The 22,370-nt window shown below is 43.7% G+C and overlaps 1 protein-coding gene across 3 annotated transcripts in view; it reads left to right on the top strand.

The window, feature by feature from the left end:
* RGMA (repulsive guidance molecule BMP co-receptor a) overlaps nucleotides 1-22,370 on the top strand; it is a 69,130-nt gene that overhangs the window by 23,953 nt on the left and 22,807 nt on the right. For 2 of the 3 annotated variants that reach the window (XR_013215632.1, XM_077263420.1), the window contains exon 2: nucleotides 18,871-18,986. Coding sequence is in view for 2 of the 3 variants with exons in the window: in XM_077263420.1 (XP_077119535.1) it covers nucleotides 18,871-18,986 (116 nt within the window). In the remaining variant the exon portion in view is untranslated. Of the gene's footprint in view, nucleotides 1-18,537; nucleotides 18,690-18,870; nucleotides 18,987-22,370 lie in introns of those variants that run through there. The other variant, XM_077263421.1, reaches the window with a different exon arrangement.

A 22,370-nucleotide genomic window follows, 5' to 3' on the forward strand; every position in this document is an offset into this window, starting at 1 on the left:
GTCAGATGAAACCAAAATCGAACTTTTTGGCAACAATGCCAAATGATATGTTTGGCGTAAAGGCAACACAGCTCATCACCTTGATGAACACACCATCCCCACTGTCAATCGTGGTGGTAGCATCATGGTTTGGACCTGCTTTTCTTTAGCAGGGACAGGGAAGATGGTTAAAATTGATGGGAAGATGGATGGAGCCAAATACAGGCCGATTCTTGAAGAAAACCTTTTGGAGTCTGCAAAAGACCTGAGACTGGGACGGAGATTTGTCTTGCAACAAGACAATGATCCCAAACATAAAGCAAAATCTACAATGGAATGGTTCACAAATAAAAGTATCCAGGTGTTTGAATGGCCAAGTCAAAGTCCAGACCTCAATCCAATCAAGAATCTGTGGAAAGAGCTGAAAACTGCTGTTCACAAACGATCTCCATCAAACCTCACTGAGCTTGAGCTGTTTGCCAAGGAAGAATGGGCAAGAATTTTAGTCTCTCGATGTACAAAACTGATAGAGACATACCCCAAGCGACTTGCAGCTGTAATCGCAGAAAAAGGTGGCGCAACAAAGTATTACGTTAAAGGGGTTGAATAATATTGCACACCCCACTTTTCAGTTTTTGAATTTCCACAAAAATTTAAAATAACCAATAAATCTCGTTCAACTTCACAATTGTGTTCCACTTGTTGTTAATTCTTCACCAAAAATTTACATTTGGTATCTTTGTTGGAAGCATGATATGTGGGAAAAGGTTGAAAAGTTCCAAGGGGCCGAATACTTTCGCAAGGCACTATATATATATATATATATATATATATATATATATATATATATATATATATATATATATACAGTGGGGCAAAAAAGTATTTAGTCGGTCAGCAATAGTGCAAGTTCCACCACTTAAAAAGATGACAGGCGTCTGTAATTTACATCATAGGTAGACCTCAACTATGGGAGACAAACTGAGAAAAAAAAATCCAGAAAATCACATTGTCTGTTTTTTTATCATTTTATTTGCATATTATGGTGGAAAATAAGTATTTGGTCAGAAACAAAATTTAATCTCAATACTTTGTAATATATCCTTTGTTGGCAATGACAGAGGTCAAACGTTTTCTGTAAGTCTTCACAAGGTTGCCACACACTGTTGTTGGTATGTTGGCCCATTCCTCCATGCAGATCTCCTCTAGAGCAGTGATGTTTTTGGCTTTTCACTTGGCAACACGGACTTTCAACTCCCTCCAAAGGTTTTCTATAGGGTTGAGATCTGGAGACTGGCTAGGCCACTCCAGGACCTTGAAATGCTTCTTACGAAGCCACTCCTTCGTTGGCCTGGCGGTGTGCTTTGGATCATTGTCATGTTGAAAGACCCAGCCACGTTTCATCTTCAATGCCCTTGCTGATGGAAGGAGGTTTGCACTCAAAATCTCACGATACATGGCCCCATTCATTCTTTCATGTACCCGGATCAGTCGTCCTGGCCCCTTTGCAGAGAAACAGCCCCAAAGCATGATGTTTCTACCACCATGCTTTACAGTAGGTATGGTGTTTGATGGATGCAACTCAGTATTCTTTTTCCCCCAAACACGACAAGTTGTGTTTCTACCAAACAGTTCCAGTTTGGTTTCATCAGACCATAGGACATTCTCCCAAAACTCCTCTGGATCATCCAAATGCTCTCTAGCAAACTTCAGACGGGCCCGGACATGTACTGGCTTAAGCAGTGGGACACGTCTGGCACTGCAGGATCTGAGTCCATGGTCGCGTAGTGTGTTACTTATGGTAGGCCTTGTTACATTGGTCCCAGCTCTCTGCAGTTCATTCACTAGGTCCCTCCGCGTGGTTCTGGGATTTTTGCTCACAGTTCTTGTGATCATTCTGACCCCACGGGGTGGGATTTTGCATGGAGCCCCAGATCGAGGGAGATTATCAGTGGTCTTGAATGTCTTCCATTTTCTAATTATTGCTCCCACTGTTGATTTCTTCACTGCAAGCTGGTTGGCTATTGCAGATTCAGTCTTCCCAACCTGGTGCAGGGCTACAATTTTGTTTCTGGTGTCCTTTGACAGCTCTTTGGTCTTCACCATACTGGAGTTTGGAGTCAGACTGTTTGAGGGTGTGCACATGTGTCTTTTTATACTGATAACAAGTTTAAACAGGTGCCATTACTACAGGTAATGAGTGGAGGAAAGAGGAGACTCTTAAAGAAGAAGTTACAGGTCTGTGAGAGCCAGAAATCTTGATTGTTTGTTTCTGACCAAATACTTATTTTTCACCATAATATGCAAATAAAATGATAAAAAAACAGACAATGTGATTTTCTGGATTTTTTTTTCTCAGTTTGTCTCCCATAGTTGAGGTCTACCTATGATGTAAATTACAGACGCCTCTCATCTTTTTAAGTGGTGGAACTTGCACTATTGCTGACTGACTAAATACTTTTTTGCCCCACTGTATATATATATATATACATACAGTACAGACCAAAAGTTTGGACACACCCTCTCATTTAAAGATTTTTCTGTATTTTCATGATTATGAAAATTGTACATTCACACTGAGATATCAAAACTATGAATTAACATGTGGAATTATATACTTAACAAAAAAGTGTGAAACAACTGAAATCATGTCTTATATTCTAATTTCTTCAAAGTAGCCACCTTTTGCTTTGATGACTGCTTTGCACACTCTTGGCATTCTCTTGATGAGCTTCAAGAGGTAGTCACCCGGAATGGTCTTCCAATAATCTTGAAGGAGTTCCCAGAGATGCTTAGCACTTGTTGGCCCTTTTGCCTTCACTTTGCGGTCCAGCTCACCCCAAACCATCTCGATTGGGTTCAGGTCTGGTGACTGTGGAGGCCAGGTCATGTGTCGTAGCACCCCATCACTCTCCTTCTTGGTCAAATGGCCCTTACACAGCCTGGAGGTTTTTGGGATGCGAACTCGGCTTCAGGAAAATGGCCGCCGCGATCACCATCTGCGCACGCGTGGCATCCCGCGGCCATTTTCCTGATGCCCCGGGCAGCAGAGCGCTTCATCTGCGCACGCGCGGCCTCAAGAAGATGGCCGCCACCACCGATAACAGGATTCACCCGGCTCTGCTGCATTACCGGGCTGCTGCATCACCTCACCGGGGAAAGGGACCCCTCTCACGCCATACGTCTCACTGCACCTCCTCATCCCAGCACCTCTGTCGGTAACCACTGCTGCAACCCTCCCATGGACACCAGGCCGTGGCGTCGCCCACCTAAGCAGGAAGGGACCCTGCTCAGGTGCACGCTGTACCGCATCACCCCACCTCTGCCGACACCATGCCTCCTGTGACCCTGCTCTGCCACTGCCAGCCCTCAGGTAAGATACTGTAAATTCGGACAATAAGACGGACCCCCATCTTATAAAAAATCTTTTTTTCTGCAATTTTCACCCCAAATTTGGGGTGCGCCTTATGGTCCGGTGCGTCTTATAGTCCGAAAAATACGGTATACTGTGTGTGTGTGTGTGTGTGTATATATATATATATACTCAGCTCCTCCTCCTTTGTAGCATGATACCTGGATCAGAGTGCAGCATGTTCAGTGTGACAGACCTCCTTTAAGATTAGAGTATCAGTTCAAGTTTTGGCTTAAAATGTTAGAGGATCACAATAGTTAGACCCTGTTTTGATTAGGAAGTCCAAGAGGAGTGAAAGCATTGGTGGGCACTAAGAGGTGTAGGGTGAACCTCTTTGGCCTTTAACTACAGTATATAGAAAGGTCATTTTATGGTCTTTCAGGCATCAGAACTCAGACGCGACTCATACTTTGACTCTTTCTAACTCAGCCCCTGTTGCTCTACATGTGGCCTAATCTAATATCAGTGCTCTTGTAAATAGCGTCATATGCTACCTACTACCAGCTGGTATATGTGCTCCTCACAAGTAAGATGATACTTCCAACACGCCAACAGGCAAGTAAAAGGTGTAGTTTCCTGATGCCTGGCATTACCCGTAGCCCTCACCGAACAGTCAAATATTGTAGAAGGATTTGATCCTGGAACACATTCCGATTGCAGCCAAGTGAAAGCTCTTGTATCTGATTAATCATTCACATACTTGTTAATGGAAGAGGATGACATGGTGCTTATCTTTCCTCACCATGGACTTGCTTTTATCAGCTCTCTGTATAACATATTTATAAATGTTTATGCTAAAAGCCTGGCAAAAATTATTCATCTTACCTTGATTTGACACTTCTCCTTAACCCTTACACTTCCAAGGGGCCATCTGAGAAGACAGTAGGGCTTAGAAACCTATTGATTATCAAGAAATGTTAGAAGGGAAGTGACTTGAAGAATTGCAGTCATCTTGCGGGTGGCCTTATGGGGGTGTTGCCTGTGCACTCAGGTTTCAATCATCTAAAAGTCAATTAGAAGACATTTATGAATTTAGAAACATTGTAATTAGAGATAAAATGATCTCACCAGATCCCTGGAAATGTTTCTGCTAAACACAGATCATACCATCTGACTTTTCAAATATTTTGGTGATCTCTACAAAAGGAACCTTTTTCTGTTTGATTAATGACCGTATGATAGAACCCTAACGAGAGTGTTTTGCCATCTAGAATTTCTGAAAGTATTACCGTCTAGACTCTTGGAATACACTTCACTTAAAGGGAATCTGTCACCTCAAAGTGGCAGGCTATGTAAATGCCCTGTGTCCGATCCGATGGGCAGTGTTTCGTCTTCTTTTCTCCACCCCATCCTTCCCCGCTGTCCGCAATATTTTCGTGAATTTGAGTAGGTGTCCTCCGTAGTTCGCACATGCGCAATGCAATCTTGCCTCACGCACGCGCAGTATGTTTGCTCAACTGTGGGCAAAGCCGAAAAGCATTACTGTGCATGCACCGGTGCACTATGTCCCAGAACACAGCAAAATACTTCCGGGACATAGCTCTGCGGATGGCAGCTTTCTTCCTGCCGAATGCTAGTGTGAAACTAGCCTAAGACTGAAGGTCCCATTCTTGAAGGAAGCAGCAGTGAGCATGTGCGACCACTGTCTTTTCTGTAATGGTCACACATGCTCACTACCACTCTTTACAGGGGACTTTGTGCCCCTTCTTCCTGAGCTCGGTGGGGATCTCATAGTCAGAATTCTTGCGATAATATCTTTATCATTTATCCTCCTATGGATGGATGATAAATGTTGTTTATAGGAATGTCCCTTTAGTAATGGTTCTGAGCTTAACCATATGTGAACGTGAACCTGCCCATGACCCGACAAAAGCTATAGATATAAATTTCAACACCTGCACAGATCAGTAAATATATACTCACTTTTTTAAAACTGCATGTAAAACTTTATGTATATTCCCAAGTTTATGTAATTCCTTTGTTGTGGATGTATGTCACCATACATTTTCCCAGTGGGGTGCCTTGAAAAAGGAGCTGTGTTATGCAGACAATCCCTGTCCATATGGACACCACACAGGGTGGTCCTCTACATAGGATCCCCTTAATGAACATCTGCCAGATCCTCATACTGTCCAAGACCACTAATATAGCTGTATACTATTATCTGCCACATCCTGTATTCTATTAAATTGTATTATGCGACACAATAATGTTTTTTTTCCAATGTGCTGCATGACATATATCAATGAGGCTGGAGTAATTTGGCAGGGTGTTGCAGCCTCCAGACCAGTCCTGCCTCTCATCCTCTAATCACGCCCTACCTCAACGTTATGCACATCCTTGATACAATGCCCATCTCGGTAGCACTGCTGGAAATCTCGTGCAGTTGTTCAACATGCTGGAAGGCCTACCAAGACAAAGGCCAAAACGTGTATATCTTTTCGTGTATCTGGTAGTATACCTCTGCATACCATTTATTTTACCGTTTAGTAATGTGCAGAAGTATATGTTAAGGGCAATGCAGTATAGTAATTACACTTATTATTTACCAATAAAGATGAGCAGATCTGACAACATGCAAATTCGCCAAATCACGTAGATTGTACCTACAAATTAGATTCTCCAAAATTTATTCTATGAAAATTTAATATCTCTTATTACGCCCTGGAGTTATGAAATAATAAACATAAGATGTATAAAAAAAAGGGAATACCTTACCGCTCATTTCTGGTGTTGACTGTCCCTCTTATAGTTCCAAAGTGCCATAGAGAGTCATCAAAAGGTAAAAAAACAAACAAAAAGAAATCTAATACCTTACAGTTCACTTTTCTGACCACCTCTACCGCTCCCTCTGCATGCAGGGATGTGCCAGGCAGAGTCGCTGCTAGAAGTCTCGGCCCAACGTAAAGATGCCTGGGATGTTCAGCACAGGGTGGCGGTGAGAAGAGGCGCCACGAACTGTGCAGGGAAGAGTGTGAAAAGCGTGTATGATTTTTTTTTTATGGGATGTTCAGGGTCTAGTATGCATGTTGCAAGGTTGTGGCACACATAGTGACGCAACAACGTCACAGAGACTTTACAACATGCATGTGCAGACTTCAAATGCCAAACACTCTGTTTAACGAATTACAGTGGGGCAAAAAAGTATTTAGTCAGTCAGCAATAGTGCAAGTTCCACCACTTAAAAAGATGAGAGACGTCTGTAATTTACATCATAGGTAGACCTCAACTATGGGAGACAAACTGAGAAAAAAAAATCCAGAAAATCACATTGTCTGTTTTTTTATCATTTTATTTGCATTTTATGGTGGAAAATAAGTATTTGGTCAGAAACAAACAATCAAGATTTCTGGCTCTCACAGACCTGTAACTTCTTCTTTAAGAGTCTCCTCTTTCCTCCACTCATTACCTGTAGTAATGGCACCTGTTTAAACTTGTTATCAGTATAAAAAGACACCTGTGCACACCCTCAAACAGTCTGACTCCAAACTCCACTATGGTGAAGACCAAAGAGCTGTCAAAGGACACCAGAAACAAAATTGTAGCCCTGCACCAGGCTGGGAAGACTGAACCTGCAATAGCCAACCAGCTTGGAGTGAAGAAATCAACAGTGGGAGCAATAATTAGAAAATGGAAGACATACAAGACCACTGATAATCTCCCTCGATCTGGGGCTCCACGCAAAATCCCACCTCGTGGGGTCAGAATGATCACAAGAACGGTGAGCAAAAATCCCAGAACCACGCGGGGGGACCTAGTGAATGAACTGCAGAGAGCTGGGACCAATGTAACAAGGCCTACCATAAGTAACACACTACGCCACCATGGACTCAGATCCTGCAGTGCCAGACGTGTCCCACTGCTTAAGCCAGTACATGTCCGGGCCCGTCTGAAGTTTGCTAGAGAGCATTTGGATGATCCAGAGGAGTTTTGGGAGAATGTCCTATGGTCTGATGAAACCAAACTGGAACTGTTTGGTAGAAACACAACTTGTCGTGTTTGGAGGAAAAAGAATACTGAGTTGCATCCATCAAACACCATACCTACTGTAAAGCATGGTGGTGGAAACATCATGCTTTGGGGCTGTTTCTCTGCAAAGGGGCCAGGACGACTGATCCGGGTACATGAAAGAATGAATGGGGCCATGTATCGTGAGATTTTGAGTGCAAACCTCCTTCCATCAGCAAGGGCATTGAAGTTGAAACGTGGCTGGGTCTTTCAACATGACAATGATCCAAAGCACGCCGCCAGGGCAACGAAGGAGTGGCTTCGTAAGAAGCATTTCAAGGTCCTGGAGTGGCCTAGCCAGTCTCCAGATCTCAACCCTATAGAAAACCTTTGGAGGGAGTTGAAAGTCCGTGTTGCCAAGCGAAAAGCCAAAAACATCACTGCTCTAGAGGAGATCTGCATGGAGGAATGGGCCAAAATACCAACAACAGTGTGTGGCAACCTTGTGAAGACTTACAGAAAACGTTTGACCTCTGTCATTGCCAACAAAGGATATATTACAAAGTATTGAGATGAAATTTTGTTTCTGACCAAATACTTATTTTCCACCATAAAATGCAAATAAAATGATAAAAAAACAGACAATGTGATTTTCTGGATTTTTTTTTCTCAGTTTGTCTCCCATAGTTGAGGTCTACCTATGATGTAAATTACAGACGCCTCTCATCTTTTTAAGTGGTGGAACTTGCACTATTGCTGACTGACTACGTAAATACTTTTTTGCCCCACTGTATGTGGATTGACTGCGAATTAATACGCCATACAGATATTGGCTACGCCTGAAAACAGTCTGACGTACTCCTTTTCTGAGCCCAACTTGTTACAAGTGTTACATGGTATGAGCTGGGGTTTGCAAATAGTTAATAGGAAAGCTATAACTTGAAGTCATTTGTCTGTCCAGACCACAAGCAGAAACATCTCACTTCTTAAACTTGCACAGCATGTTCTTTATATTTGACAGGTTCTAAGAGGCAAATATGTCTTTGTGTACGTGCGGGATATGATCTTCTGAGGACGGGATATTTGTGTCTACTTCCCTGATACATTATATCATTAGGGTATTGCAGGATGTTGGTAGAGACAACTGGGTAGTCACCAATTATGTGAGCCAAAAATTACACTCTACAGATTTATGTTCACTAGTGGAAATATAAGTGTGAGCATGAGTAGCACCTCATAGTGTATGTTACTGGTCGTATAGCGTAGTGCATAGTTAATATACAGCCGGTGAAATAAGTATTGAACACGTCACTAATTTTCGACAAAATCACACCTGAGCAATGCATGCTGCTAGTTTCTCCATACAGGAGGCAACTTGAAGCTGTTATCAACAATAACAGGATTTTGTATGAAGTATTAAATTGCAATAAGCGTTCAATACTTTTTTCCTGTGTCATTTCTCATTATTACACACAACTTAATTTATGGACATTTCTGGTTTGATTTATTTGGCTGTGTGGATTGGATAGGTTCTTACCGACATCTGGTGAGAATTTCATGTTAATAGCACCTTTAGAAAAATGTTTACCTTTTATACTTGAGTATGAGCCGAGTTTTTCAGCACATTTTTTGTGCTGAAAAAGCACCGCTTGGCTTATACTCGAATGAGGGTCTCAGAAGATGGAGCGGCAGCGGCGGAGCAGTGGGTCACAGCAGGCAGGAGCCAGCTGCTGCGGCTAAAGCCTGTGCCCGCTGCTAAAGAGAAATGAATATTCACTGCGCTCATCTATGGGTGTGAAGTGCAGTAAATATTCATTCACTTAAGTAGATGCTCACGTGATCGCCCGGCTGCTTGCAGGAAGCCGGCGGCTGTGACTACTGTGCCCGCTATTGAAGAGAAATGAATATTCACCACGAGCGCAGTGAATATTCATTTCTCTTTAGCAGCGAGCACACGAGATCGCCCCACCGCTGCTGGCATCAAAACAAGACGTTGCGAGGGAGCGCAGGGATGGTAAGTAGGATGGTTTATTTTTTCACGTTTTTGTGCTGGGGACCCTGCATATCAGCATAGGAATGAAGAGGCCATACATACCAGGATGGGGATGAGGAGCCCATGCATACCAGGATGGAGATGAGGGGGGCCATGCGTACCAGGAAGGGGATGAGGAAGCCATGCATACCAGGATGGGGATGAGGGGGCCATGCATACCAGGATGGGGATGAGGGAGCCATGCATACCAGGATGGGGATGAGAGGGGCCATGCATACCAGGATGGAGATGAGGGGGCCATGCATACCAGGAAGGGATGAGGGGACAATGCATACCAGGATGGGGATGAGGGAGCCATGCATAGCAGGATGGAGATGAGGGGGCCATGCATACCAGGATGGGGATGAGAGGGGCCATGCATACCAGGATGGGGATGAGAGGGGCCATGCATACCAGGATGGGGAGGAGGAGCTCATGCATACCAGGATGGGGATGAGGGGACAATGCATACCAGGATGGGGATGAGGGAGCCATGCATACCAGCATGGGGATGAGAGGGCCCATGCATTCCAGGATGGAGATCAAACAGCAATTTTAAGATCTCTCCACAGGTGTTCAATGTGATTTAGATCTGGATTCATTGCTGGCCACTTCAGAATTCTCCAGCGCTTTGTTTCCATCCATTTCTGGGTTCTTCTTGACGTGTGTTTGGGCTTATTATACTGCTTGAAGACCATGACTTAGGACGCAAACCCAGCTTTCTGACACTGGATACTACATTACGACCCAAAATCCTTTGGTAGTCTTCAGATTTCATGATGACTTGCACACAGTCAAGGTACCCATTGCCAGAGGCAGTAAAACAACCCCAAAACATCATTCAACCTCCACCATATTTGACTGTAGATATTATGGCCTTTCCTTTTAGGCTTCATTCTGTTTTCGGTAAACTCTAGAATGATGTGCTTTACCAAAAAAACTATCTTGGTCCCATCTGTCCACAAGACGCTTTCCCAGAAGGATTTTGGCTTACTTAGGTACATTTTGGAAAATTGCAGTCTAGCTTTAGTATGTCTCTGTCAGCAGTGGGGTCCTCCTGGGTCTCCTGCCATAGCGTCTCCTTTCATTTCATTCAAATGTTGACAGATAATTCTCGCTGACACTGATGCACCGTGAGCCTGCAGGACAGCATGAATTTCTTTGGAACATGATTGGGGTTGTTTATCGGTCATCAGAACTATCCTGTATTGCAACATTTCATAACTTTTTCTCTCATCCAGGGAGATTCACAACAATGCCTTTGTTCGTAAACTTTTTGATTATGTTGAACAACGTGGACAAAGGAACATCAAGATCTCTAGAGATGGACTTGTAACCTTGAGTTTGTTGATATTGTTCAACAATTTTGGGCCTCCAATCCTCAGACAGTTCTCTTACTTGCCACAGGTGACTTTGAATGAGCATCACATACTCGAAACAAAGTTCTTTACCCACATTTTTGGAAAGATGCCAACAATTTTGTCCAGCCCATTGTTTGGGTTTAGTGTAAAATTATGTGGAATTTGCCTTTTTTTCCTCTGTTTTTGTGTTGTTCTAATTCACACAACGGAAATAAACATGCCTGTAATTGCAATAATTTTCTGGGAGAAATATTTGATTTTCTAGAATTTCAAGGGTGTCAACACTTTTGGCAATGACTGTATGTACAGCAAGTCATTTTTGCATAGAAATGCAAATGCTAATTGTTTTGAGCATTTTTTGAGTGCTTTTTCAGGCGGGTTTTGAAGCACATCCACCCGAAAAAGATGTTGTCCTAAATTAATCAAGATCTGCCATTTGGGCTTTCTGGAGTCAGACTCTCCTGATCCAAGGGCTACACCATATATCTTACTGCTGTTAGGGACTGGAATGAGATTTCTGGCCTATGAAACACTACAGCTCTTTATAAATTAGATGAGCTGTTGTACCAGGCACCCATGGCACCCCCATCCTGCCCCAGCTCCGCCAAAATGGGAGGAGCTGCGAAAAAACTGAAGTGAATACACCAAAAGTGGCAACATTTTAGAGCAACTCCAAGGTGCAACAACATTTTGCGACTTTTCAATGATTTCACGTGTTGTTTTGGCATAAACATTTTGATGAATTGGCGTCCTAGTGTGCACATACCCTTAGGGTACCGTCACACAGTGCCATTTTCATCGCTACGACGGCACGATTCGTGACGTTGCAGCGTCGTATGATTATCGCTCCAGCGTCGTATACTGCGGTCACACGTTGCAATACACGGCGCTGGAGCGATAATTTCATGACGTATTTGCGATGTAGAAGCCGTTGGTTACTGTGCGCACATCCTATACAACCTGTGTCACACGATGCAATCATGCCGCCACAGCGGGACACTAGACGACGAAAGAAAGTTTCAAACGATCTGCTACGACGTACGATTCTCAGCGGGGATCCGGATCGCAGTAGCGTGTCAGACACAACGATATCGTAACGATATCGCTAGAACGTCACGAATCGTGCCGTCGTAGCGATGAAAATGGCACTGTGTGACGGTACCCTTAGTGTTTCAGCCTCAGCCCTTGGGCCTGTAGCGTATTTGTCACTATTGATGTACACACTGTAGATAAATTTTTCTGACATGGTTAGATACCAGTTTGGTAATCAGCAAATAATTTTTTGAATGTAGAGTAAATTCTATATATAATCAGAACAAATAGTCATTAATACGGTCTACTGGTGCAACATTTTCGTCGGATGTGAAAAATCACACTGAATTTCGTTAACCTTCCAATCTTTAACTGTGAAGATCAGTTTCACACCGTTACTGTGCCTGCTGAGCTATCAGCTCAGAGGGAGGTCTGTGACTGCAGATGTCATCATAGGTGTTGTGCAGGGGGTATAAGGACAGTTGTGTTACCCTTGTAAGTGTATGTTTCTATGTTCCGTATATGCAGTGCTTTGGACGCAGCTCTGCCCTCATGCGGAATCACTGCATCCTATACACAGACTGTGTAATATATCTAGCGGAGACTCAGTCTCCGCAAGATAAATAGACATGCTGCGGTCTATAAAGACGCGCCACATGTGCGTATACGCAGGTCTGCTACCTGCGTCTTTCATAAAATCCCCTCCACTATACTGTAACATCTGGCTGCTGTGGATTGGACACTGCAGCTGAATGCAGCGTTCAATCAGCAGCGTTTCCTGACTGTGGAAACATACCCTAAGAGTAGTTGAATTATGCAGGGGGGTGGTGTAATATACTCTCTGCTGTAATTTGGTCCCTGATAGCAGATCTATGGTACAAGTGATACATAAATGACATAATATCACTAAATATCAAATACCTACCGTTAGGAAGAAACATTCTGCATCAGGGTTATCATCTGGAATCACTTCCATGGTCATATCTTTATTGTATTTCTGGTGAAAGTAATTTTTCAGTCTTATCCCTCGCTCCGGAGTGGGAGATCTCCAGGATATTAATGGAGAAACCAGACATATGACATCAGTTGGCAGCAATAACTGCAAATGGAAAAAGGGGGACGATTATGTCATGAAACAATGTGAGGTAAAACAAACACATCGAGGAGGAAACATGGTGTTCTTAATTGAGAAATCCAGATTTAGCAAAGCTGAGTTTGTCTTTATAAGGGTATGTGTCCACGTTCAGGAAACGCTGCGTGTTTGACGCTGCGTGGGGCCACAGCGTCAAACACGCAGCGTCCAGATGTTCCAGCATAGTGGAGGGGATTTTATGAAATCCCGTCTCCACTATGCGTGGTAACACGCATCCGTCGGCCCTGCGACTCCGGACATGCTGGGCGTCTTTTAAGATTGCAGCATGTCCGTGTTCCTTGTGGTGACGCTGCGCCACCGCAAGGAATAACACAGGGCCCTATGCGTGGGGTGCGATGATCCCGGATGTGTGCAATGAACACATCCGGCATCATCGCGTCCCAGAAGGGGGCGGGGCTTAGCGCTGAGCGGGTTTGCCGCTCCGACGAAACCGCCGGCCATCCTGATCGTGGACACATACCCTTAGTAGTGTACTGCTCACTCTAGTAAAATCATGAGTCCTTTCCCATATTCATCCCAGCACTAAAGCTGTGGTTTTTCAAAAGATACGTGTTTTTGTGTAAGCCAAACTGGTGCATAAAAGATCGACTTTTCATCTCTTCTACGAACTTTGGAACGTCTTTAAAAAAAAAGAAAAGGTGGTGGTTTTAGGAAAGAATCAATTGGAAAGAAGTGGATTTACTATAATTTATGCCAGAAACTTGAACAATTTATAGTGGAAAACTTCACCAGCTCATATCTCTCCTTAGCTACCCAATGAGTGCTAAATTTGACACATTTTAGTCAAGCTCAGTTTTTAATTTAAAAAAAAACCTACTTAAAATACTTTAATGAAAAACACAAAAAATAAAAGTGAAAAAACACATCAGCATGTGCACAATAAGGGTATTTGCACATGGCGTCTTTTTCAAGTGGATTCCGCCTGGAATCCACTTGGAAAAAGTGCAGTAAAAGTGTTCCATAAAATGAATATATTTCACAGCAATGTCAGAACAGCTGCTGTGCACATGTTCCGTCTTATGTCACTTCTTTTAACCATTTAAAGGTTCAGAAATGCCTGAAGCGGTTAAATGAGTGACATGTTCATTTTCCAAGAGGCTTCCGTGAGGAAGCTGCCCACTCTTTATACTTGAAAGTACAAAACAAGAGATGCCGAGTGCTGCAAAACATCTCTTAGGGTATGTTTCCACGTGCAGGAAACGCTGCGTGTTTGACGCTGTGCAGAGCCGCAGCGTCAAACACGCAGCGTCCAGATGTTACAGCATAGTGGAGAGGATTTTATCAAATCCCGTCTCCACTATGCGTGGTAACACGCACCCGGCGGCCTTGCGATTCCGGACATGCTGCGCGTCTTTTTAGATCGCAGCATGTCCGTATACCTTGCGGCGCCGCCGCAAGGTATATCACAGGGCCCTATGTGTGGGGTGCGATGATGCCAGATGTGTGCAATGAACACATCCGGCATCATCGCGTCACAGAAGGGGGCGGGGCTTAGGACGGAGCGGGTTTGCCGCTCCGTCCAAACCGCCGGCCATCCTGAAGGTGGACACATACCCTAAGGGTATGTTTCCACAATCGGGAAACCTTCAGTAGTCGATGCGGATTGGACCCTGCGGATGTACAGCGTACAGCCGCAGCGTCCAATCCGCAACGTCCAGATGTTACAGCATAGTGGAGGGGATTTTATGAATCTATCTACTGGCTAACACGGTACAAAGATATATCTTTCCAGTACCTCAGTATATGCAAGCCAAAACCAGGAGTGGGTGAGAAATACAGAAGTGATGACGTGCTTCTATTGTACTTTTCCTTGGATTGTTCTTCTCCTGGTTTTGGCTTAAGGTACCTTCACACTAAACGACTTTGCAGCGATAACGACAGCGATCCGTGACGTTGCAGCGTCCTGGATAGCGATATCGTTGTGTTTGACACGCAGCAGCGATCTGGATCCTGCTGTGATATCGCTGGTCGTTGCTGAAAGTTCAGAACTTTTTTGGTCGTCAGATCGGTGTGTATCGTTGTGTTTGACAGCAAAAGCAACGATGCCAGCGATGTTTTACAATGGTAACCAGGGTAAATATCGGGTTACTAAGCGCAGGGCCGCGCTTAGTAACCCGATATTTACCCTGGTTACCACTGTAAAAAAAAAAGAACACTACATACTCACCCTCTGATGTCTGTCACGTCCCCCGGCGTCCGCGCTGCTGCTCAGAGCTTCCTGCACTGAATGTGTCAGTGCCGGCCGGAAAGCAAAGCACAGCGGTGACGTCACCGCTGTGCCCTGCTACTGCCGGCGCTTACACAGTGCAGGGAAGAGGACGCCGGGGGACGCGAATGTAAGTATGTAGTGTTTGTTTTTTTACATTTACACTGGTAACCAGGGTAAACATCGGGTTACTAAGCGATGTTTACCCTGGTTACCTGGGGACTTCGGCATCGTTGGTCGCTGGAGAGCGGTCTGTGTGACAGCTCTCCAGCGACCACACAGCGACGCTGCAGCGATCGGCATCGTTGTTGATATCGCTGCAGCGTCGCTTAGTGTGAAGGTACCCTTACATATACTGAGGTAAAAAACTGAATGTGTGAACGTGGCCCTGTTCCAGGAAAGTGGATGGGATTTATAGAAATATCAGGCTATGTGCACACGTTGCGGATTCATGTGTGGATTTTTCCGCACCGTTTTTGCAAAATCCGCAGGTAAAATGTACTGCAGATTACCTGAGGATTTTCTGCGGTTTTTGTAAGGATTCCACCTGCGGTTTTACAACTACGGATTCCTATTGACGAGCAGGTGTAAACCGCTGCGGAATCCGCACAAAGAATTGACATGCTGTGGAAAATACAACGCGGCGTTTCCGCAGCATATGCACTGCGGATTTCATTTTCCATACGTTTACATGGTACTGTAGAACGCATGGAGAACTGTTGCGAATCCGTAGTGGCCAATCCGCTGCGGATCTGCAGCAAAATCCGCAATGTGTGCACATAGCCTCATGCTCGTTGTGCCTTTTTTTTTTTTTTTTTTTTTTTTTTTTACTTCAATTTTTTTTTGCTTCAATTGACCTGCGGAGCGTATTTCAAATCTGCAACACATCAGTATCCCCATAGACAGGGAAATCTGCAGGTAAAAAGGGCATGCAAGTTGCACGATTATGTATTAATAAAGTTTTGTCAAACCAAATACCAGGAAGTATCAAAAACAAGGCAGCTTTGTTTAAAACATGACATACCAAACAGAGACAAAAAATGCTGCAATAAAAACTTGATAAAAGCGCATGTAAATAAAACGCGATGAAAAAACCACAAACAGCCTAGTTTACGTAATAGGGGCAGAAATGTTGCAACATTAAAAACTCGCCAAAAGCTCATCATGGGAACACAGCCTTACCTAAGCCTTTATATGCACATCACTGATTTTTCTCTTAGGCCGGGGTCACACTTGCAAGTGCAGCGCGAGTCTCTCGCATCAATACCTGGCACTGCAGCCGGCACTCGGACCAGAGCGCTGCACGCTTCGGCAGTGCCAGGTATTGATGCGCGAGTTTCTCGCATTGCACTCGCAAGTGTGACCCTGGCCTTACACCAAAAACGGATGTGCGTCGGTGTTTTGGGCAGAAAACACATGACTGACATTTGTGCACTTTCCATGACTTCCTAAATCCATGACTTGGATCAAAAACAGACATATCTCCCTTTTATTTTTTTATTTTTTTTGCATCACTGAAATTGCAGTGACACCGTGCCACGTTGGATGTAATGATTTCTTTTGGTGTCACACTGTTGTATGTGTTTCCAAGTGTGTTGGATTATCTGTCGCTGGTCGGACATTTGTCATGGACTCCACATGCGACTTTTTTGCTACTTGGGTGTTGTACAACAAAACCAGAACTCTAAAATAGTCAGGTGACAGCAATTCGCAGACACACTGATGTTTTTGCTGCACAACTTGTCGCTGTTCCATGACACATGGCCTTCTAGCCCAGCTTCTCTCTAACGGCAGGCGCACACCACCGGATTTTCAGTCCAAGTGCAATCCATGAAAAAGTGGATTGTACTCCGACATATGTTATTCAGTGAGTGGGGCAGTGCGATTTCTTTCACTGACCTGTGAAAAAAAAAATGCAGCATACCTGAATTTCTTCCATAAATTGGATGACATTCACTCATTCAAGTCTATGGGTGCAAGAACGAAATTGAATACCACAGTACAGCATCTGTTTTTTTGGATCCATTGCTTTTCTCCAAGGCTATGTGCACACGTTGCGGATTCGTGTGCGGATTTTTCCACACCGTTTTTGAAAAATCTGTTTTACCCGCGGATTTTGTGCGTTTTTTGTGCGGATTTCACCTGTGGTTTTACACCTGCGGATTCCTATTGAGGAGCAGGTGTAAAATGCTGTGGAATCTGCACAAAGAATTGACATGCTGCGGAAAATACAACTTAGCGTTTCCGCTCGGTATTTTCCGCACCATGGGCACAGCGGATTTGGTTTTCCATAGGTTTACATGGTATTGTAAACCTGATAGAAAACTGCTGCGAATCCGCAGCGGCCAATCCGCAACGTGTGCACATACCATAGGAAACTGGAAATAGTCCTGTTTAGGCCACGTTCACACACTCAGTATTTGGGCAGTATTTTAGGAGTGGGTGAAAAATGCAGAAGAGGTGACATGTTTCCGTTAGGCTTCTTTCACACTTGCGTCGGTACGGGGCCGTCGCTAAGCGTCGGCGCAACATTCCGACGGACGTTGTAAAAATTCGGCACAACGTGGGCAGCGGATGCAGTTTTACAATGCATCCGCTGCCTATTGTAAAGTCCCGGGGAGGAGGGGGCGGAGTTCCAGCCGCGCATGCTCGGTAGGAAATGGCGGACCCGACATACGAAAAAACGTTCCGCCAAACGACGGTCCGCCAAAACACGACACATCCAGTATATGACGTATGGCCATACGTGGCGATCCGTCGGCAATACAAGTCTATGCGGAAAAAACGCATCCTGCGGGCACATTTGCAGGATGTTTTTTTTTTCCCAAAACGACGCATTGCGACGGTTGCCAAACGAAGCAGGTGTGAAAGAAGCCTTAGGCTGCCACTTGCAACTGCAATGCGAGAAACTCTCGCGAGTCTCTCGTCTCAATACCCGGCACTGCTACCGGCGGTTCAGACCGGAGCGTTCAGCTGCATAGAAATACACGCAGCCGCACACTCCGTTCTCGAGTGCCGGCGGCAGTGCTGGTTATTGAGGCGGGTTTCTCGCATTGCAGTTGGAAGTGTGACACCGGCCTTATACTAGTAAAATACTGAGTGTGTAAACGTGGCCTAAATTATTAATACCTGCTGTAAAAAATGTATATGGCTAAGTGAGAAAAAAATCGTCCCACTTTTCTGGATGAAATTCTGTTTGTTTTGTATAGTCGTGTGAACCAACAATGACAGTGCAGTCCTATGTAAAATCCCCACATGCCCTATCCCTTGTATGGGAGGAATGTGGGCCAAATGCAGCAAACCAATTCAGTGCTAATTGTTCCATCAGTTTGGCACACAAGTGTGACATGTGGTGAGGTGGGGGCGTCCATAGGTACTGCGCCTGTTTATTTTCCCTTCAGGGCTTTGCTTGCTATGCAGGGAAGTGTTTTCTCAGTTGCTGGATGTGTGAGGAGGAATCTGTGCTGGGGACTCCTCCTTAGCAGGCCTGTGTAACTGGAGAAGAGCAGTGGGTGGGTCAGTGTGGAGGCTGGGAGAGAAGGGGAGAACTGTGCAGCCATTGGAAGGTGAGAGCTGTGATTGATGGCTGCACTGTTGTGGAAGGTAAGGAGGGAGGGAAATGTCCAGGGGGAGTGTGTAATGCCTCATTGCAGAGCTGCTGCTGCTGGCTCCGGCTCTTTGGACAAGTTGATGTTTGCTGGAGTGTGATCTATTCTCTCTCTTTTCTTTTTTTGACTGTTCGTGCAGGGCGAGGGTGGTGGTTAAAGCCCGAGCTGGATGGATGGGTATGGGGAGAGGGGCAGGACCCACAGCCCTGGGACTCTTCAAAATCCTCACCGTCTTCTTGTGCACATTCCACACAGGTAAGGAAATCCCTGGCTGTCTTCTTTCTGGAAAGTCTATGAGAAGGATCTCCTCACCCTGAGAGGGGCCCCTGAATAGGAACCACATGTGCCAGCATTGTGCCTTCCTATTATTAATTTGTTAAGTTTTTAATATTTATTTGCATTAGAAAAAGTTGCTAGAAACAAAGTATTAGAAAAGTTTTGTATTGCTGCAGTTTATTATGTATATATAATTTTAGTGTCCAGTAAGTGGTAACTATATGGTAGTATATTAATCGCTTTATTGATATTTTACCACCACAGATCACTAACTTAATTTCCTTTATGTCCCCGTCCTTGGCCCTGCTCTTCCCCGGTAAGAACACTGCTGGGATCAGGGACATAATACTTATTTGTGGTGTCTCCCTGTTTATTACTTTTAGGCCACAGGACCTATAGAATGAGACTGGGGTAGGCATCTGTTTCCAATGAATCCTAGTGTTTTCCTGGCTTGATCCTTGCTTGCAAATTCCTGCCAACCTTGTTTTTGTTGGGGGAGGAGGGCAGACTCTACACTGGGGGTTTTGTTCCTTGCAAAAGCTCGAGTTTCTGCAGACTTAAGGTTTTTATTCACCTGGAAATGTAGTCCTGTTTAAATCCTTAAATCATTATTTAGAAGTATCAATTATATATTGTCTCCTTATTGCATCCAGGATGTGCAAATGTTTCTAGTTACCTGGCCGATAATCGCTCTGTTCTTATATATTAAAGTTGTGTTCTGGCCCTTTAAGAGAAGAGTCTTTTCTCGTTCAGACCGTGACACTCTTTATTGGTATGGGAAATAAAATAATTGTTCATTTATAGCGTATAATTAAGTTTATAATGAAATCAGTATACGTGAGTGGCCACAGATTAGTGTCATTATTTTATAGCGTTAGGTACGTCTTATAATTCGTGGGCACGTTTTCTTCTTTTACGGCTATGTAAAGGCCTACTTATCTGATTTTGAGAAAGCTGGGTGACAACTAGTTGTAACTTTTGTAGTCTGCACCTATGTACAGTTCTGTGTACCAGTACAGAAAAGTTTTAATTCAAGACTGTAGAAAAGTTTTACCGGGAACAGATATAACTAGGAAACTACTAAAAAGCCCCTTAATATCTAGTGTGCTGGGTTTTTTTTCTGTGGAAGATGACTATTTGCAGTCTTGAGTCTTTGACCCTGACGGGCCGAGTAGCTGAAGATGATACAGTAATTGATTGAAGGGCTTTGGCGCACACCTCAGGCTTGGACTGGAGTTATTAGCTTTAAGTGAAGGTCTTGCATTTCTGAAGATTTGTCCACTTGTTTGATGAATCCCCTTTGTCCCGCAGTGAGGTTCCCATTGATTGAATATTTGGGGGGCTAAGGGTTAACTACCCCCTCCTCCTGGAATAGCAGTGTGTCTTGTATCCACAGATGAAGCGCAGATGTGAAAATATTTTCTTTGCAGGCCATGTGTCTCCATTCTGCTTTTTTGGTATTTGTTGCTTTGTATTAGTTTGTTAAACACATGTCACTGTTTCTTTCCCATCTTTTAGTGTATAGATTGCAAGCGCTTGGGAACAGCCTGTGTAGTGCTCATAAGTGTGGACAGTGTGAAATGTTGATGTTATCCATAAATCCCACTCTGTCAGATCCTTATCTGCTCCTCCTGAGGAGAAAAAGAAGTTGAAAGAAAAGGCTTGATTTTTTTTTTCTTTTTTTTTTCTTCAGTGAGTGGTTGTAAGGTGGCAGTAAAATGTTGCTAACACCTGATTCTTTGTGTCCTGTATTTACACATTGAAATTTCCATTACGGCTTGCATATTCCATTACTGGGTTAATCCTCTGATGGGGTTGTCATTCCCTTGTAGGTGTAAATGAAAGGTATATTGTGACCTTCCAGCACCCTGCTATCTGTTGTTAAATCACTGTTAGGCCAAGTTTCAGAATTGGAGATTAGGGCGTTAAGTAAATTTACATAGCAAGGACAGATCAATCAGGTCTGGGTTATCTGTCAGTATTACTAATTATTCAGGTATTGCTAGAGGTCACTCACAATACATGCAGCCAGCCTGTGCCTCATACACTCCCTATGGGCTGGCTCACATGTGGCAGCTTTTTAGCAGGAAAAGCCAGAGGGATGGCAGGAAAATACAAGTTTTACTTCTTTTTTTTTTTTTTATGCATCATTTTATTCACCCTCATTCATTAGAAGGGTGAAGAAATGCTGCAGAGTTTAAAAAAAAAAAAAACAATTCTAGGGCGAAAAACAATGGTGTTCATGAGAATTTTGAAATTTGCTAGTACTGTAAAACACTGTTTGTCACAAAAAACCCTGCAAAAATGTCACGTGTGAACATATGTTCATAACCTATTGATGTCATGTCACATTTTGCTGCATTTTTTCTTCTTCCATATTTGTCGTGTTTGCCCCAATTTCTTAATGTTAGATGACCACAGAGTGTATTTACTTACATCTGTCCTTTAGAAAGTTAGGTGACCTCTTACGGTCCATATTCTGTGGAACCGAAGAAAGATAAGGATACCCTTAAGGTGCTTGTATTTTGGTGGTCACCCAGCCGCCCCATAAATCTCTAGTTCTGGTCTCAACCCTATGGCTTTTACAAAACTAGATCTCCAACCATGAATGTTGTTCAGGAGCAGCCGACCATCACAAGTTTGGAAACTACTATTCTGTGAAGATGGCCTCACATCTGTAGTGGGGGTCCTGTTTACATTTTTGTCTTAAGAATCTGGAAAAATGGACATTATGGAGGGGACTCAGAACCAACTCCAGTCAATGGAGTCTGTCATGCACTATTGTTTTCCTCCATGTGACAGATCCGTCTTGGCATTGGCACAGTTTTTCTGGTCCCATGACAGAACAGTAAAATAAGATTGTATTTATTTATTTTTTTATGCAGAAGTGAACTTAGCCTAACCAAGGAACAACTGAAAAAAAACACGGTGCCTGTTTCATCATTTGCAGGGTTTTCTTTGTTATATACATATAATATCTATTTTTCATCTTGTTGCAAATGCTGGGTAAAAAAAAAATCATAAATACATAAGAGAGGCTTATTGTTCATGTGGGTGAAGACTGGACAATATTTGTTAAAAAAAAAAGATTGTGACTTGTTGGAAATGATGTATCGGCCAATAACATTTGGAAACCCCCAAAATGCCGACCATAAAAAAACACAGGGGAACATATGAAATAGACTTTAAAAAAGGCACAAATAATAAGAATGAAGTACAAATGCAATGATGGATTGGGAGCAAAGTTTATGCTGCAGACGCTCACTTTTTGTTTTGAGGGAGAATCCTTTTGTAAGGAAGGATATATAGTCTATGCCTGATGAAGAGACCAGTGTAGTCTCCAAAGCTTGCAATTTGTTACCA

The sequence above is a fragment of the Ranitomeya variabilis genome, chromosome 5 (genome assembly GCF_051348905.1).
Source record: "Ranitomeya variabilis isolate aRanVar5 chromosome 5, aRanVar5.hap1, whole genome shotgun sequence".
NCBI lineage: Eukaryota > Metazoa > Chordata > Amphibia > Anura > Dendrobatidae > Ranitomeya > Ranitomeya variabilis.